Source organism: Amblyraja radiata, chromosome 1 (assembly GCF_010909765.2).
Source record: "Amblyraja radiata isolate CabotCenter1 chromosome 1, sAmbRad1.1.pri, whole genome shotgun sequence".
Classification (NCBI taxonomy): domain Eukaryota; kingdom Metazoa; phylum Chordata; class Chondrichthyes; order Rajiformes; family Rajidae; genus Amblyraja; species Amblyraja radiata.
This window is the reverse complement of record NC_045956.1, coordinates 189,848,807-189,867,217: the sequence shown is the minus strand read 5'-3', so window position 1 is coordinate 189,867,217 and position 18,411 is coordinate 189,848,807. Positions and strand designations below refer to the sequence as shown.

General features: G+C 48.7%; 1 protein-coding gene across 3 annotated transcripts in view; it reads left to right on the top strand.

The window, feature by feature from the left end:
* LOC116982817 (disintegrin and metalloproteinase domain-containing protein 12-like) overlaps nucleotides 1–16,544 on the top strand; it is a 118,636-nt gene extending 102,092 nt beyond the window's left edge. Inside the window, exons 19-24 of one of the 3 annotated variants that reach the window (XM_033036298.1) lie at nucleotides 480–545; nucleotides 3,625–3,690; nucleotides 5,577–5,694; nucleotides 6,231–6,281; nucleotides 7,415–7,481; nucleotides 16,196–16,544. In XM_033036298.1, coding sequence (XP_032892189.1) covers nucleotides 480–545; nucleotides 3,625–3,690; nucleotides 5,577–5,694; nucleotides 6,231–6,281; nucleotides 7,415–7,472 — 359 coding nt within the window. In that variant the 3' untranslated portion in view covers nucleotides 7,473–7,481; nucleotides 16,196–16,544. Of the gene's footprint in view, nucleotides 1–479; nucleotides 546–3,624; nucleotides 3,691–5,576; nucleotides 5,695–6,230; nucleotides 6,282–7,414; nucleotides 7,485–16,195 lie in introns of all 3 variants that reach the window. The other 2 variants (XM_033036307.1, XM_033036316.1) reach the window with 2 other exon arrangements.
* Nucleotides 16,545–18,411: the final 1,867 nt, after the last annotated feature.

The following is an 18,411-nucleotide window of genomic DNA, read 5'->3' as shown; positions in this document are numbered from 1 at the left end:
TTTAGAGATACAGTGTGGAAACAGGCCCTTCGGCCCACCGGGTCCATGCCGACCAGCGTTCCCCGCAAATTAACACTAACGTACACGTTCTATGGACAATTTTTACATTTTCCAAGCCAATTTACCTACAAACCTGTCATCTTTTGAGCGTGGGAGGAAACCGAAGATCTCAGAGAAAACCCACGAGGTCACAGGGAGAACGTACAAACTCCGTCCAGACAGCACCCGTAGTCAGGTTCGAACCTGTGTCTCCGGCGCTCCAAGCGCTGCAAGGCAGCAACTCTACCGCTACGCCATCGTGCCGCCCACTCTGGGGGAGGGGGTTGGGCGGTGTGGCACTGAACTGTCTCTGGCCACTACAGGTGGGCGATGGGGCAGTGTGTGATGGGTGGGGACTGGGACCCTGTGGGCGGGTGCTCCTGAAGGCACGGTGTCCTGGCCTGAGCCTCTGGTTAATACTGGCTGCCTCTCTCCTTTAGTCTCAAACGTGACGGAGATCGTGGACTTGACCAGCACCACACAGCACAGTTCCACACAGTCACCAGGTAAGTCACCACCTCCAGAGTCACACAGCCCGAAAACTGGACCTTCATAGAGCAATAGTACAGTAACAGGCCCTTCGGCCCACAGTGTTTGTGCTCAACATGATGCCATCTCTTACCTGCCTGCACCCGATCCATATCCCTCCAGTCCCTGTATATCCATGAGCCTATACAAAGCCTCAAACACCACGATCGTATCTGCCTTCACCACCACCCCTGGCAGCACCTTCCAGGCACCCACCACCCTCTCCCTGTGATCAGACCTGTGTCTCTGTGTCTGTCCCTGTGATATGACCTGTGTCTGGGTCTTGCTCTGTGATCAGACCTGACTGTGTCTCTCCCCAACTGTGGGTCATAAGGTCATGTGATTGGAGTAGAATTAGGCCATTCGGCCCTTCAAGCCTACTCCACCATTCAATCATCTAGCTTTCAAGAGAGAGCTAGATAGGGCTCTTAAAGATAGCGGAGTCAGGGGATATGGGGAGAAGGCAGGAACGGGGTACTGATTGTGGATGATCAGCCATGATCACATTGAATGGCGGTGCTGGCTCGAAGGGCCATATGGCCTACTCCTGCACCTATTGTCTATTATCTATCTCTCCCTCTTAACCCTATTATTCCCTTAAACCCTGACACCCGTACTAATCAAGAGGCTCTCTCTCTATCTCCCTGTGATCAGAGCTGTGTGTGTCTCTGTGATCAGACCTAGGTGGCAGTGTGAACTGTGAGGAGGATGCTATGAGGATGCAGGGTGATTTGGCAGGTTGGGTGAGTGGGCAGATGCATGGCAGATGAAATTTAATGTGGATAAATGTGAGGTTATCCACTTTGGAGGCAAGAACGGGAATGCAGATTATTATCTGAATAGTGTCAGGTTAGGAAAAGGGGAAGTACAATGAGACCTGGGGGTCCTTGTACATCAGTCACTGAAAGTAAGCAAGCAGGTACAGCAGGCAGTGAAGAAAGTGAATGGCATGTTGGCCTTTATAACAAGAGGAGTTGAGTATAGGAGTAAAGAGGTCCTTCTGCAGTTGTACAGGGCCCTAGTGAAATCACATCTGGAGTATAGTGTGGAGTTTTGGTCTCCAAATTTGAGGAAGGACATTCTTGCTATTGAGGGAGTGCAGCGTAGGTTCACCAGGTTAATTCCCAGGATGACGGGACTGTCGTATGCTGAGAGAATGGAGCGGCTGGGCTTGTATTCACTGTAATTTAGAAGGATGAGAGGATATCTTACTGAAACATATAAGATTATTAAGGGATTGGACAGTCGAGATGCAGGAAACATGTTCCCGATGTTGGGGGAGTCCGGAACAGTGGCCACAGTTTAAGAATAAGGGGTAAGCCATTTAGAACTGAGATGAGGAAACGGTTTTTCACACAGAGAGTTGTGAATCTGTGAAGGTAGACAAAAGTGCTGGTGAAACTCAGCGGGTGCAGCAGCATCTATGGAGCGAAGGAAATAGGCAAAGTTTCGGGCCGAACCCCTTCTTCCTATCTGAGTCTGTGGAATTCTCTGCCAAGTCAAGTCAAGTCAAGTCAAGAGAGTTTATTGTCAGATAAAACTCTCTTTGTCAGATAAAGCCTGGTGGTCTGAAGGCAGAAGGCAGGCAGCAGGCAGTGAAGGCCGATTCACTGGATGTTTCAAAAGAGAGCTAGATAGAGCATTTAGGGCTAGCGGAATCAAGGGGGATGGGGAGAAGGCAGGAACGGGATACTGGGCGGGTGCTCCTGAAGGCACGGTGTCCTGGCCTGAGCCTCTGGTTAATACTGGCTGCCTCTCTCCTTTAGTCTCAAATGTGACGGAGTTCGTGGACTTGACCAGCACCACACAGCACAGTCCCACACAGTCACCAGGTAAGTCACCACCTCCAGAGTCACACAGCCCAAAAACTGGACCTTCATAGAGCAATACACAACAGTAACAGGCCCTTCGGCCCACAGTGTTTGTGCTCAACATGATGCCATCTCTTACCTGCCTGCACCTGATCACCTGTGTCTGGGTCTCTCCCCAACTGTGGGTCATAAGGAGATGTGATAGGAGTAGAATTAGGCCATTTGGCCCATCAAGTCTATTCCACCATGCAATTATGGCTGATCTATCTCTCCCTCTTAATCCTATATAACCCCTGACACCCATACCAATCAAGTCTCTCTATCACCCTGTAATCAGAGATGTGTGTGTCTGTGATCAGCCCTAGGTGGCAGTGTGAACTGTGAAGTGGATGCTATGAGGATGCAGGGTGATTTGGACAGGTTGGGTGAGTGGGCAGATGCATGGCAGATGCAGTTTAATGTGGATAAATGTGAGGTTATCCACTTTGGTGGCAAAAACAGGAAGGCAGATTATTATTGAATGGTGTCAGGTTAGGAAAAGGGGAAGGACAACGGGATCTAGGTGTCCTTGTTCATCAGTCACTGAAAGTAAGCATGCAGGTACAGCAGGCAGTGAAGAAAACGAATGGCATGTTGACCTTCATAAAGCGAGGAGTTGAGTATAGGAGCAAAGAGGTCCTTCTGCAGTTGTACAGAGCCCTAGTGGGACCATGCCTGGAGTATTGTGTGCAGTTTTGGTCCCCTAATTTGAGGAAGGACATTCTTGCTATTGAGGGAGTGCAGCGTAGGTTCACCAGGTTAATTCCCGGGATGGCGGGACTGTCATATGCTAAGAGAATGGAGTGGCTGGGCTTATATTCACTGGAATTTAGAAGGATGAGAGGGTATCTTATTGAAACATATAAGATTATTAAGGGATTTGACAGTCGATATGCAGGAAACATGTCCCTAATGTTGGGGGAGTCCAGAACCAGGGGCCACAGTTTAAGAATAAGGGGTCAGCCATTTAGAACTGAGATGAGGAAACACTTTTTCACCCAGAGTTGTGAATTTGTGGAATTCTCTGCCTCAGAGGGCGATGGAGGCCGATTCACTGGATTCAAGAGAGAGTTAGATAGAGCTCTTAAAGATAGCGGAATCAAGGGGGATGGGGAGAAGGCAGGAACGGGATACTGGGCGGGTGCTCCTGAAGGCATGGTGTCCTGGCCTGAGCCTCTGGTTAATACTGGCTGCCTCTCTCCTTTAGTCTCAAACGTGACGGAGATCGTGGACTTGACCAGCACCACACAGCACAGTCCCACACAGTCACCAGGTAAGTCACCACCTCCAGAGTCACACAGCCCGAAAACTGGACATTCATAGAGCAATACACAACAGTAACAGGTCCTTCGGCCCACAGTGTTTGTGCTCAACATGATGCCATCTCTTACCTGCCTGCACCTGATCCATATCCCTCCAGTCCCTGTATATCCATGAGCCTATACAAAGCCTCAAACACCACGATCGTATCTGCCTTCACCACCACCACTGGCAGCACCTTCCAGGCACCCACCACCCTCTGTGTAAAAAAAACTGTGTCCACCTCTCTCTCTCTCTCCCTGTGATCAAACCTGTGTCTGGGTCTCACCCTGTGATCAGACCTGTGTGTGTGTGTCTCTGTGATCAGATCTAGGTGGCAGTGTGAACTGTGAGGAGGATGCCATGAGGATGCAAAGTGACTTGGACAGGTTGAGGGAGTGGGCAGATGCATGGCAGATGAAGTTTAATGCGGATAAATGTGAGGTTATCCACTTTGGTAACAAAAACAGGAAGGCAGATTACTATCTAAATGGCGTCAAGTTGGGAAAAGGTGAAGTACAACAGGATCTGGGGGTCCTTGTACATCAGTCTATGAAAGTAAGCATGCAGGTACAGCAGGCAGTGAAGAAAGCGAATGGCATGTTGGCCTTTATAAAAAGAGGAATCGAATATAGGAGCAAACAGGTCCTTCTGCAGTTGTACAGAGCCCTAGTGAGACCACACCTGGAGTATTGTGCGCAGTTTTGGTCCCCTAATTTGAGGAAGGACATTCTTGCTATTGAGGGAGTGCAGCATAGGTTCACCAGGTTAATTCCCGGGATGGCAGGACTGTCATATGCTGAGAGAATGGAGCAGCTGGGCTTGTACACTCTGGAGTTTAGAAGGATGAGAGGAGATCGTATTGAAACATATAAGATTATTAAGGGCTTGGACACACTAGAGGCAGGAAACATGTTCCTGATGTTGGGGGAGTCCAGAACCAGGGTCCACAGTTTAAGAATAAGGGGTAAGCCATTTAGAACGGAGACGAGGAAACACTTTTTCACACAGAGAGTGGCGAGTCTGTGGAATTCTCTGCCTCAGAGGGCGGTGGAGGCAGGTTCTCTGGATACTTTTAAGAGAGCTAGATAGGACTCTTAAAGATAGCGGAGTCAGGGGATATGGGGAGAAGGCAGGAACGGGTTACTGATTGTGGATGATCAGCTATGATCACAGTGAATGGCGGTGCTGGTTCGAAGGGCTGAATGGCCTCCTCCTGCACCTATTGTCTGTGTGTTGGTGTGTCTATGTATCTATGTGTCTATGTGTCTGTGTCTACGTATCTATGTGTCTGTGCGTCTGTGTGTCTGTGTATCTATGTATGTGTCTGTGCGTATATGTGTCTGATTGTGCGTGTGTGTGTGTGTCTATGTCTGTCTGTCTGTGTGTCTATGTATCTGTGTGTGCGTGTGTGTGTGTGTGTGTATCTATGTGTCTGTCTGTCTGTGTGTGTCTATGTATCTATGTGTGTGTGTGTGTATCTATGTGTCTGTGTATCTATGTATCTATGTATGTGTCTGTGCGTATATGTGTCTGATTGTCTGTGTGTATCTATGTGTCCATGTGTCTATGTGTCTGTGTATCTATGTATCTATGTGTGTGTGTGTGTATCTATGTGTCTGTGTATCTATGTATCTATGTATGTGTCTGTGCGTATATGTGTCTGATTGTCTGTGTGCGTGTGTGTGTGTCTGTATCTGTGTGTGCGTGTGTGCGTGAGTGTGTATCTATGTGTCCATGTGTCCATGTGTCCATGTGTCCATGTGTCCATGTGTCCATGTGTCCATGTGTCCATGTGTCCATGTGTGTGTGTGTGTGTGTGTATCTATGTATCTATGTGTGCTGCCTCTCGCCCCGCAGGGCCACTGGGCTGGAGAACGCTGCTACCCGCCGTGTTGGTGCCGCTCCTGATCCTGACTGTCGGTGGTCTGATCGCTGGCTGGGTGCTGAGGAAGAAAAAATACATCGGGACCACCAGGTATGGGGGGGGGAGTGGAAACGTGTGGAAACATCTAAAATTCTTAATGGATTGGACAGGCTAGATGCAGGAAAAATGTTTCCAATGTTGGAGGAGTCCAGAACCAGGGGTCACGGTTTAAGAATAAGCGGTCGGCCATTTAGGAAAAAAAATTTCACCCAGAGAGTTGTGAATCTGTGGAATTCTCTGCCACAGAAGGCAGTGGAGGCCAATTCACTGGATGTTTTCAAGAGAGAGTTAGATTTAGCTCTTAGGGCCAAAGGAATCAAGGGATATGGGGGGAAAGCAGGAACAGGGTACTGATTTTGGATGATCAGCCATGATCACATTGAAGGGCCAAATGGACAACTCCTGCACCTATTTTCTAACTACAGGAGACCAGGTACTGAGGGAGGGGTGGGGGTGGGGGTGGGGGGGTAAACTACGGGACACCAGGTACTGCGGGACTGGGGGAAGATGTGGGGAGTAGACTCAGTCTCTACCCGTGGACCAGGTTCACTTCGCTAACCGCACTGACCATTACTTTCTTGTCTCAGGACTGAGAACACCTTTGTGTTTGTGTCTGAGGAGATCGTTCACAAGCACAGGTAGGGCCAACACACCGGCACGTCCCCACCCACACCACTCCACCCTGGGGGGGGGGGGAGGGGCAATACCGGGGAGGGGGCCGTCATGGACAGAGGTGGGTAATGGTGGGGGTTGGGATGGGTGAGGGTCGGAGGGGGCACAGCAGTGGGCGGGCAGGGAGGGGGTTTCAGATGGGTGAGGGACTGGAGGATAGCAGTGGGGGGGCGGGGGGGGGGGAGGGTTGGAGGGGGGATAGCGGTGGGGGGGGGGGGGAGAAGGGATGGTGTCAGGATCAGGAGCGACATCAAATAGCCACACATTTAGACAGCAGTAACAAGATGGGTCCGAGTCAGCATGGATTTACAAAGGGGAAATCATGCTTGACTAATCTTCTGGAATTTTTTGAAGATGTAACTAGGAAAATGGACAAGGGAGAGCCAGTGGATGTAGTGTACCTGGACTTTCAGAAAGCATTTGATAAGGTCCCACATAGGAGATTAGTGGATAAAATTAGGGCACATGGTATTGGGGGTAGAGTGCTGACATGGATAGAGAAGTGGTTGGCAGACAGGAAACAAAGTAGGGATTAACGGGCCCCTTTCAGAATGGCAGACAGTGACTAGTGGGGTACCGCAAGGCTCGGTGCTGGGACCGCTGCTATTTACAATATACTTTAATGATTTGGATGAAGGGATTCAAAGTAACATTAGCAAATTTGTAGATGACACAAAGTTGGGTGGCAGTGTGAACTGTGAGGATGCTATGAGAATGCAGGGTGACTTGGACAGGTTGGGGGAGTGGGCAGATGCATGGCAGATGATGTTTAATGTGGATAAATGTGAGGTTATCCACTTTGGTAGCAAAAACAGGAAGGCAGATTACTATCTAAATGGCGTCAAGTTGGGTAAAGGGGAAGTGATGGGGGGGGGGGGGGGACTGGGGAGAGATGGGGGGCAAGACTGGGGAGTGTAGAGGCGAAGATGGAACAGGGGGGTTGGAATGGAAGGGGTGTGATTGGGGTTTAGGTGTGTCAGTATTATCTGGCCTACACACGAGTTGACCGCTGTATTGATGGCGTGTGGTGTGGGGATGTGCGGTCCTGGCCCAGTGGCCTGGAGTCTGACGTATCTCACTGTCGTCTCTCCTGATGCAGAGCTCACACTCACGGGGTGACGGGGTTACCCGGCCCACTGCCTAACACCATGGTGTGACCCAGAGAGAAGGTGAGTGGACACATCTTCCCGCTGCGAGACCGTTGGCCTGATGGGGGGGGGGTGGGGGGGGGATCGGTACCGACCAGGGACACAGCTCTCACCGGCAGGAGGGGTGCAGAGAAGATTCACGCGGATGTTGCCAGGACTCACAGCCTGAGCTTCAGCGTGAGGCTGGCCAGGGTAGGACTTTATTCCCTGGAGCACAATAGGATGAGGGATGATCTTATAGGTGTGTAAAATCATGAGAGGAATAGATACAGTGAATCCACATTCGTTTACCCAGAGTATGGGGAATCATGAACCAGAGGACATAGATTTAAGGTCAGAGTCATAGAGTGACACAGTGTGGAAACAGGCCCTTCGGTCCAACTCGCCCACACCGGCCAACAATGTCCCAGCTACACTAGTCCCACTTGCCTGCACTTGGTCCATAACCCTCCAAACCTGTCATATCCATTAGTTCATAAGTTCAAAAGTGATAGGAGCAGAATTAGGCCATTCAGCCCATCAAGTCTACTCCGCCATTCAATCATGGCTGATCTATCTTCCCTTCTTAACCCCATTCTCCTGCCTTCTGCCCATAACCCCTAACACCCACTTACAATAGTCACTAGAGAATAGGTGTAGGAGTAGACCATTCAGCCCTTCAAGCCAGCACCGCCATTCAATGTGAGTGTTAGATAGTGATAATTAGCATAGGTGATTAGTGTCTTGTGATATCTTGTGCAAGTACGCATGTGCACGGGGAGACTCAAGGTGGCGTCCTGCAGTAAAGAAGCTTGTAAGATTACTCCCGTGTCCGAGCCTTATTCAAGTCTGTTCCACGCATCCAAATACACAACAATTGGCGATGAGGATAAAAGAACGAAGATTAGAACAAGGCCAGCAAGAAGAATCGAAAACAAGTTTAAAAATAGAAGTATCTGTAGTATTTGGAAACGAAGTATTTGAAAAAGAAAAAAAGGTAGGAATGGGAAGCAATAGCTCAGGGAAGAGCTAGGAAAACAAGCAGGGGCAGTAATGGTCACCGAGCACGGCATCAGCTTACCTGGAAGTATCCAGGGCTGTGCAGCCCACAGCCAAGCCCAAGCAGCAGCCACAGACGTCGGGTGGGGGCCCAGTACCGTGAAGGCCACGGACAGGTCTGGAAAAGCCACCGACTAAATAGGACCGTGTAGCCCACGGCCAGCCACAGTAGCAGCCACAGACGTCGGGTGAGGGCCTCGTACTGTGAAGGCCACGGACAGGTCCAGAGAGCCACCGACAGAGGCTGAGTCTTCAGCCCAACCGGGAACAGTCAGCCCGGTGGGGGGAGAAAGTAAAGAAAGCCCGGTCGGGAACAGAGTCAGCCCGACCGTGAGCAGAAAAGCGAACAGGCCGCGAGAGAAGCGGCGAGAAGCCGAGAACCATGAAAGCCCGGTCGCAAGGGACGGCCGAGAGTGGAGAAAGCTGAGAGACACAGTCCCGACGCTTGGAGCAGCGGGGACCAGCAGCAGAAACGAGCAGCGACTCACCTTCACCTTCCATAGAGTGACCACGGGAGCCAGCGACGAGCCGTGCAGCGGGTCCAGTAGCAGCCAGGTGGGCTGTGGAGACAGCGGGCAGGCAAGTCGGCGGCGCAGTGGTGGAGAGGAAGGTCAGCAGGCAAGCAGGCCAGCAAAGCAGCAACAGCCAGCCCAGGAAGCCAGCAAAAGCCAGCGGAGGCAACAACAACGGCTGAGCCAGCAGCAGCATCGGAGGTCCGGGGTGGCCAGCAGTGTTTAAGAGTAACGGTGAAGCTCGGGGGGAGCCAGCTAAAGCAGCAGTGGAGGTCGAGGATGCACCAGAGTCCACAGGCCGCAAGCTGGAGCAGTGAAATCCTTCACAATAAAACTGTAATGCATTGTCACAGTAAAAGCAGGAATGTTGGATGTGTAATGCATTGGTCACATAATGTAATGCATTAGGAATATGTTTAAAATGTTGTAGTTTGCCTATTAACAGGAAATGTTGGTTAATAGTATAAATCTATTATTATAAGATTAAGTAAGAGACAGTGTTTGTTGCTAAAGCTAATTAATACAGAACTGTGTTATCCAGGGCAGAAGCCAGTGTTTTGTCTGTACAGGAGATATGCGTTTTATTATCTTGAGGTAATCAGTGTTTTGTCTGTACAGGAGCACCAGAATAGGGCACCTGAATAGCAACAGGTAGCATGGCTATTCAAAGGATAGGAAGGTGACCCCAGTTAGATTCTGGGTGCAATTTTGAGAGATGGACTGAAGTCTTGGAGGCTTCGTTCATTTTCAATGATATCACTACTGAGGAGAAGAAGAGAGCATGGTTCATATTAGGCTTAGGAAGAGAGAATTATCACACCCTATGTACGTTACTGCTGCCAGCAAAGCCCACAGAGAAAACGTACGAGGAGTGTAAGGAGGTATTAATGGCTAATTTCTGGCCAAAACCTCCAAGGGCATCCAGAGGCAAGGAGCCTGAACTAAAGAGGGCAGGGAGTCCCTCAAAGGACAAAGGTCAAGTGCAAGAGGACCAAGGTCTAGTGCAAAAGGACCAAGGTCAAATGCAAAAGGACAAAGGTCAAGTGCAAAAGGACAAAAGTCAAGTGCAAAGGGACAAAGGTCAGGTGCAAAGGGACCAAGGTCAGGCACAAAAGGACCAAGGTCAAGTGCAAAGGGACAAAAGTCAAGTGCAGAAGGCAGCAACGGTAATACAAGCAGCATTTAGAATGCATAGAGTATACCGTCAATACAGGGCAATGAGATTGGCAGCTATAATAGTACAAACCCATTATAGGGCACACCTTCAAATGGTAAGTGATCGCAAAACTTACATGAAGATACGCAGCAGTGTTGTACTGCTTCAGGCAGCCTACCGTGGAATGCTTGTTCGAAGGCAACTGCGGGGCATGCATAAATCTGCCAAGGTCATACAGACTTATTATCAGATGCATAAACAGCGTCAGTATTTCAAGAAACTACGCTGGTCTGCCATTGCGGTACAGCAACGAAACAGAGAATGCCAGATAAGAAATGTCCAAGTGAGGCATTATAATAGTTTGAGAGAATCAGTGCTGTGTATTCAGGCCTTATACCGCGGGATCAAAGCCAGAGAATTGGTTGAGAAAGTCAAGGCAGCACGCCGTATTAAGTCATTCATAAGAATGTGCATTACAAGAAAGCATTTCTTGATGCAAAAGGTGGCTGTAGTCACTCTGCAAGCTGCATACTGTGGTTACTGATTACGGGTACGCTACAAAGCTGTGCATCAAGCAGTGATTTCGATCCAGAGATGGTACAAAGCATGCAAAATAGGGCATTCCCAGTTTGTGCAATATCAGTCAATGAGGGATGGAACTATTACCATTCAGACTGCCTACAAGAGTATGGTGGTTAGGCAGTGGGTTAAGCAAAAGAGAGCTACTGTAAAAGTGCAGTCAGTACTCCGTAGGAGTTGGTATAGGAAAGACTTAAAAAGACAAATAAAGGCACAACAGAAAAGGCTGAAACGATACAAAAGGCTTAAACGATATAGGAAAGACTTCCTCAAATGGAAAGATACAACAATTGTAGTGCAGTCTCACTGCCGTGCTTATAAAGCAAGAAAACTAAGCAGAGCACAAATCAAAGCAAAGACAATATAGATCTTACTTGATGAAGAACCAGAGATGTGACTTAATTGGACTGGATGAACAACAAAAAAGGCTTAAACTATATAGGAAAGCCAGTGTTGTATTGCAAAGACAATATAGATCCTACGCCTTGATAAAGAACCAGAAAGGTGACTTAAGAAGACAAGTAGATGAACAACAGAAAAGGCTTGAACGATGCAAGGAAAGGTTGAATAAATGTGTGACAATGAGTAGAAAGCGGCTAATAGAAAAGTCTAAAGAAGAGAGGCTGGTCGGTCAAGACAAAAGTATGCAGGACCGATTACAATTAGGACACTTCAGTATAGTCCAGCATGGAGCCTCCTTCACTGAGCAATGGACAAAGGGTTATGCATTGCAGAATCTCATGAAACAACAAGAGCAGATAAATAATCAGAGAAGGGGAACTGAACAGCAAAGGAAGCTGCTAGAAAACGAAAACTTGCAGCCATGGGTCAGATCCCACCTACAAAGAGGAAAACAAAACAAATACATGAACCAGAAAATGATAACTCATAAAGCAAGGGTTAATGTATTTGGGTTAAGTCTAATACCATTGTGCAACAATGTATTATTCAATGATGGGTAGGAAAAGAGCATATACCGTACAGGTGAAATGGACTTAAAAGGGGAGGAGTGCGGTGTATGTAATAGAAATGGTGTTACCTGCCTCCAAGTTAAAGGGGGAGGAATGTTATGTATATAATAGAAATGGTATTACCGGCCTCCAAATTAAAGGGGGAGGAGTGTTAGGTATGGGATAATTAGCATAGGTGATTAGTGTCTTGTGATATCTTGTGCAAGTACGCATGTGCAGTGGGAGACTCAAGGTGGCGTCCTGCAGTAAAGAAGCTTGTAAGATTACTCCCGTGTCCAAGCCTTATTCAAGTCAGTTCAAAGCATCCAAATACACAACAGTGATCATGGCTGATCATCCCCAATCAGTACCCCGTTCCTGCCTTCTCCCCATATCCCCTGACTCCACTATCTTTAAGAGTCCTATCTAGCTCTCTCTTGAAAGTATCCAGAGAACCTGCCTCCACCGCCCTCTGAGGCAGAGAATTCCACAGACTCACCACTCTCTGTGAGAAAAAGTGTTTCCTCGTGTCCGTTCTAAATGTTTTACCCCTTATTCTCAAACTGTGGCCCCTGGTTCTGGGTTGTGAATGGGTTCAGCCCAGCTGTCAGGTCAGGGTATTGAGCACAGGAGTTGGGACTTCATGTCACAATTGTAAAATACATTGTTCAGGTCACATTTGGACCTTTGTGCCCACTTGTGAATCCATGTACCTGTCCAACTGATTGTTAAATGATGGGATAGTCCCAGCCTCAACTACCTCCTCTGGCAGCTTGTTCCATATATCTGTGTGGAAAAAGTTACCCCTCAGATTCCTATTAAATCTTTTCCCCTTCACCTTGCACCTATGTCCTCTGGTCCTCGATTCCCCTACTCTATGTAAAAGACTCTGTGCATCTACCCGATCTATTCCTCTCATGATTTTGTACACCTCTATAAGATCATCCCTCATCCTCCTGCGCTCCAAGGAATAGAGACCCAGCCTACCCCTATAGCTCACACCCTCTGGTCCTGGCAACATCCTCATAAATCTTTTCTGAACCCTTTCAAGCTTGACAATATCTTTCCTATAACATGGTGCCCAGAACTGAACACAATATTCTAAATGCGGCCTCACCAACGTCTTATACAACTGCAACATGACCTCCCAACTTGTATACCCAATACTCCGACTAATGAAGGTCAAAGTGCCAAAAGCCTTTTTGACCACCTTATCTACCTGCGACTCAACCTTCAAGGAACCATGCACCTGTACTCCTAGATCCCTCTGCTCTACAATACTCCCCAGAGGCCTACCATTCACTGTGTAGGTCCTGCCCTTGTTCGACATCCCAAAATGCAACACCTCACACTTCTCTGTATTAAATTCCGTCAACCATTCCTCCGCCCACCTGGCCAATCGATCCAGATCCTGCTACAATCGTTCACAACCATCTTCACTACCGGTAAAACCACTCACTTTTGTATCATCAACAAACTTGCTAATCTTGCCCTGTATGTCCTCCAACATACCTTCAACCAACCTGGTTGGAGAGGGGAAAGATTCAATGGGATCCTAATGAGCAACTCTTTCACACGGTGGGTGTATGGAACAAGCTGCTGGAGGAGGTTCTTGAGGCAGGGACTATAACAACATTTAAAAGACATTGAGACAGGTACATGGATAGGACCGGTTTAGAGGGATATGGGTCAAAGCATGTGGGATTAGTGTAGATGGGACATATTGGCCAGTATGGATGAGTTGGGCTGAAGGGCCTGTGTCCGTGCTGCCTGTCAGTGTGACTCTGCTTCACGTGGGACGAGGAGATGTGACACCAGCCCTGCAGCTCGGTGCCCAGGGACAGTTCAGCCCCGTCCGCAACTACTCCAGCACAGAGGCAGCACGCACACGCACACGCACATGCACCACGTGGCACACGCCGCCTGTACCAGGTCAAAGCCAGACATTCAGCCTCCGACACTGCCCCACTCAGTGCAGTCCCATTCCCCCACTGACTTCCCACTGGCTCTGTTCTGCTGCAACATGACGGGAAGCTGCCAACCCACTCCAACGATTCCTCCACCAACTCCACCACCTCCACTAACTCCACCAACTCCACCAACATCTCCACCACCTCCACCAACTCCTCCACCACCATCTCCACCACCATCACCACCATCTCCACCACCAACTCCACCGACTCCACCACCAACTCCACCACCATCTCCACCAACTCCACCACCAACTCCACCGACACCACCACCAACTCCACCGACACCACCACCAACTCCACCGACTCCACCACCATCTCCACCACCTCCACCACCGATTCCACCACCAACTCCACCACCATCTCCACCAACTCCACCACCAACTCCACCGACACCACCACCAACTCCACCGACACCACCACCAACTCCACCGACTCCACCACCAACTCCACTAACTCCACCGACTCCACCACCAGCTCCACCAACTCCAGCCATCACCTTCTTTTCCTTGTTCTTCTTGATGGTGATGAAAGAGCAGTCCATTGATCCGATGAATGATTGAAACCCACCTCCGCATCCAATGACTCCGCTCAGGCATGGAAACAAGCCGATAGTTCCTGCCGACCATCCATCACCTGTTCACACTAGTTCCATGTTCTCCCACATTCCCATCCACTCGACACATTAGGGACAGCTTTGGGATGTGAGTGGAAAGCAGAGTACATGGAGGACACTCAACGTAGTTACAAGGAGATCATGTGAACTCCACACAGACAGCAGCCGAGGTCAGGATCTTCCCGGCTGTCTGGTGTTGTGAGGCAGCCCTACCTGCAGCACCAGCAGCCTGCTCTGAACCTAAGCTGGGTAAAGATAGTCTGAAGAACGGTCCCGACCCGAAAGGTCACCCATTCATTCTCTCCAGAGATGTTGCCTCACCCGCTGAGTTACTCCAGCATTTGTCTTCTGGGTAAAGATCACATTGTTTTAGAAGGGAGTGGGGAGGATGGAGGGGGTTTGTTGTTGTCAGGGAGGCTGGAGGGCTATGGGAAGCCCAAGAAAAGTAAAGTTGGGACAGTAAAATTGTGCCAAGATGCGCCTGTTGCATGTTGACTTGGTGGGCTGTTCTGTACATGCTGTACTAATGGGGGTGTTTGTGCTTGTGTACTGGGATAGTTATGCTAAGCTGAATGCAAAACATGTATTTCACTACCTGGTACATGTGACAATAAAGAAACCATTGAACCTCAACCAACTACTGTAGATCAGTGCATGCTCCTTTAACATAGTGACCTCACCACTACTAACCACTCCCCATTGTCTCTTGTATAATTGTAGCTTCCCCACCTCCAGCTCTCTCTCTACTTTGTGTGACAAGCAAGAGATTTTACATGGTGTCAGAAGTGGGATTCCGTCTCCTTGGTCAGTTCCGCCAAGGGTTTTCCCAATCTTATCCAACTCCTCAAAGACCTCCATGTTGAAGCGGTAGGCCTCGTTAGCCTCATCCACAACTACCATCTCAACCATCCCCTCCCATCTCAACCATCCTTGTTCCATCCCGACCATCTCCTCCCATCCCAACCATCTCCTCCTTTCCCAACCATCTCCTCCCATCTCAATCAACTACAAATGTGCTTGCAATAGCGATGTCATGCAGACATACTGTGTAGAAACGGGCCCTTAGGCCCAACTTGCCCATGCCAACCGAGATACCCCATCTACACTATTCCAGCCTGCCTACATTTGGCCCATCTCTCTAAACAATATGTAGCTGTCCAAGTGTCTTGTGAATGTTGCGATATTACCTGCTCAACCTCCTCCTCTGGCAGCTTGTTGCATGTACCCACCGTTCTGTGTGTGAAAAAAACTGCTGTGATTTTTGATGACCATCTTCATTATGTAAGATATCACTCACTTTAGTGTCATCTGTAAACTTACTACACATGCCGTACATTCTCATCCAAATCATTGATATAAAACGCAAACAGTAACGGGCCCAACACCGAACCCTGAGGCGTACCACTAGTCACAGGCCTCCAGTCTGAAAAACAACCTTCCACCATTATCACCCTCTGCTTCCTTCCATGAAGCAATTCTCTATCCAGTCTGCTCTCTTTCCCTGGATCCCATGCAATCTAACCTTCCAGAGCAGCCTACCATGTGGAACCTTGTGAAATGCCTTGCTGTAGTCCACATAGACAATGTCTACACCTTTGCCCTCATCAACCTTTATCTTCCAAAACTTCAATCAGATTTGTAAGACACGATCTCCCACGTACAAAGCTGTGCTGATTATTCCTAATCAGCCCCTATATATTGAAATGCATCTAAATCTATCCCTCCGAATGCTCTCCAGACCTTGCCTGCCACAGACATTTGGCACACTGGTGTACAGTTCCCAGGCTTTCCTTGCTGCCCTTAAATAAATAAGATAACCCCCATGGACAAGATAGTTGTGAGGGAGGAAGAATGAAGCACAAAAGACGTTGTCACTCTGCTTTCCAATTAATACAACACATTTTTCTCCACAGATTCAGACATGGACCAGATAACTCCAGCAAGTGATTAGTGTGTGGCACCTGGCATCACATCACCTTGTATTTAACTCCAGAATACCTGGGGAAGGGCTGCTGATCAAACAATCCTGGTGAATCTGATCAATCTGCCACTGAAGCAAACATTTACAAGAAAGTATCAGTGTGATACGATGAGCAATTGTTACACATAGTGATTGTAAACATCGATTATTTATTCAACAACCACCGAGTCCGCATCCGACCAGCGATCCCCGCAAATTAACACTATCCTACATACCCTAGAGACAATTTACATTTATACCAAGCCAATTAACCTACAAACCTGCACGCTTTGGAGTGTAGGGGGAAACTGAAGATCTCGGAGAAAACCCACATGGTCACAGGGAGAACGTACACACTCCGTACAGACAGCACCCATAGTCCAGATCGAACCCGGGTCTCTGGCGCTGTGAGGCAGCAACTGTACTGCTGCGCCACCGTGCCGCCCTTAAATGCATTTGGAAAGGAAACCAAGAAATAGAAACATAGAAAATAGGTGCAGGAGGAGGACATTCGGCCCTTCGAGCCTGCACCGCCATTCATTGTGATCATGGCTGATCGTCCCCTATCAATAACCCGTGCCTGCCTTCTCCCCATATCCCTTGACTCCACTAGCCCCAAGAGCTCTATCTAACTCTCTCTTAAATCCGTCCAGTGACTTGGTCTCCACTGCCCTAGTGTAAAGTATTGGTAAAATGGTAATTTTCATGTGCGGGCAGTTATGATAACACAATATTATAATTTAGTACATAGGACTATGACTATGACTATGCCTTAGAGATGTAAGGAAACCTCCAAACTATCTCTAAGGTTTTGTGATGGACATTGGTCAGAATTTCTATTTCCATTTACAAGATATCACTAGAAATAGGTTCATGATTTTACACAACGGTTCTAGATCAAGAAGTTGGCAGTGATTCAGGATTTCATTTGAGTTTTCAGACCTAAGATGTAGGCCTCGTTGGCTATCTCGGAATGAACAGCACTCACTCCAAAGGTTTGTAGGTTAGTTAGCTTTGTATAATTGTATTGTACAATTCGTCGGTAAAGATTGTGAATTGGCCCTAGTTGGTGTAGGATAGAGCTAGTATACGTGGATTGCTGGTCGGCACGGACTTGGTGGGCTGAAGGGCCTGTTTCCACGCTGTATCTCTAAACTAGATAACTCTTGTGCCATGTAAATAGTAACGTGCTTTTTCACGGAAGAATTATACTTGAACATAGAACAGTACAGCACAGAGCAGGCCCTTTGGCCCACAATGTCTGTGCCAGGTTAAAGTTGGTTCCTGTACCTGCATCCCTTCATCTCCTCCATCCCATCTCCCTCATCTTATACCGCCATATCTGCCTCCACCACCACCCCCAGCATTAGTCCCTGTGCTGCCAGGACATCTCCGTTAAACGTTGCCCTTCTTATCTTAAAGCGATGCCCTTATTATTTGGAATTTGCACTCTGTCTACCCCATCGTGCCTCTCATAGACATCAAGCTGTACAGCACAGAAACAGGCCCTTTGGCCCATCTTATCCATGCCACCAAGTTGTCATACTGGGCTAGCCCCATTTGCCTGCTCTTGGCCCGTATCCCTCTAAACATTTCCCATTCATATATCCGTCCAAATGTCCTTTATCCGTTGTAATTGTTTCCGCTTCTATAGGTTCCTCTGGCTGAGTGAAAAAGTTGCCCCTGAGATTAACTAACTTTGCTAACTTTCTCACTCCCAAATAAGGGACAAAAGGTCAAAATACGGGACAAATTCCCCACGGCATTTTGTTGACCGACTGGGCCGTGGCTGGGTGAATGATGAGTTGGCCCGGGTGCTGGACTGCACACAAAGCCCAGCCGGCCAGCGGGCCAGCTGAGGAGTTTTGGTCCCGGCACCCAATCTAACTCATGAACCGATGATCGGCCATGAGAAGGAGGGGTGGTGGTGGTGTCGGCGGTATGCGAAGGTCCGAAGGTCGGACAGCTGGCCGGGCTGCTGACCGACCGACGGGGCCATGGGCTAGGTGCTGCTGCTGCTGCTGCACTCCATGGGCTGCACTACGTCGGGATGGTAAGGCGGGGCCGGACGCGGCGCTCCGACCCGACAGTCCCCTCGTCCCGAGTAGTAGCGGTCAAATACGGGACAAGGGCCGTCCTGTATGGGACAAACCAATTTAGCCCAATA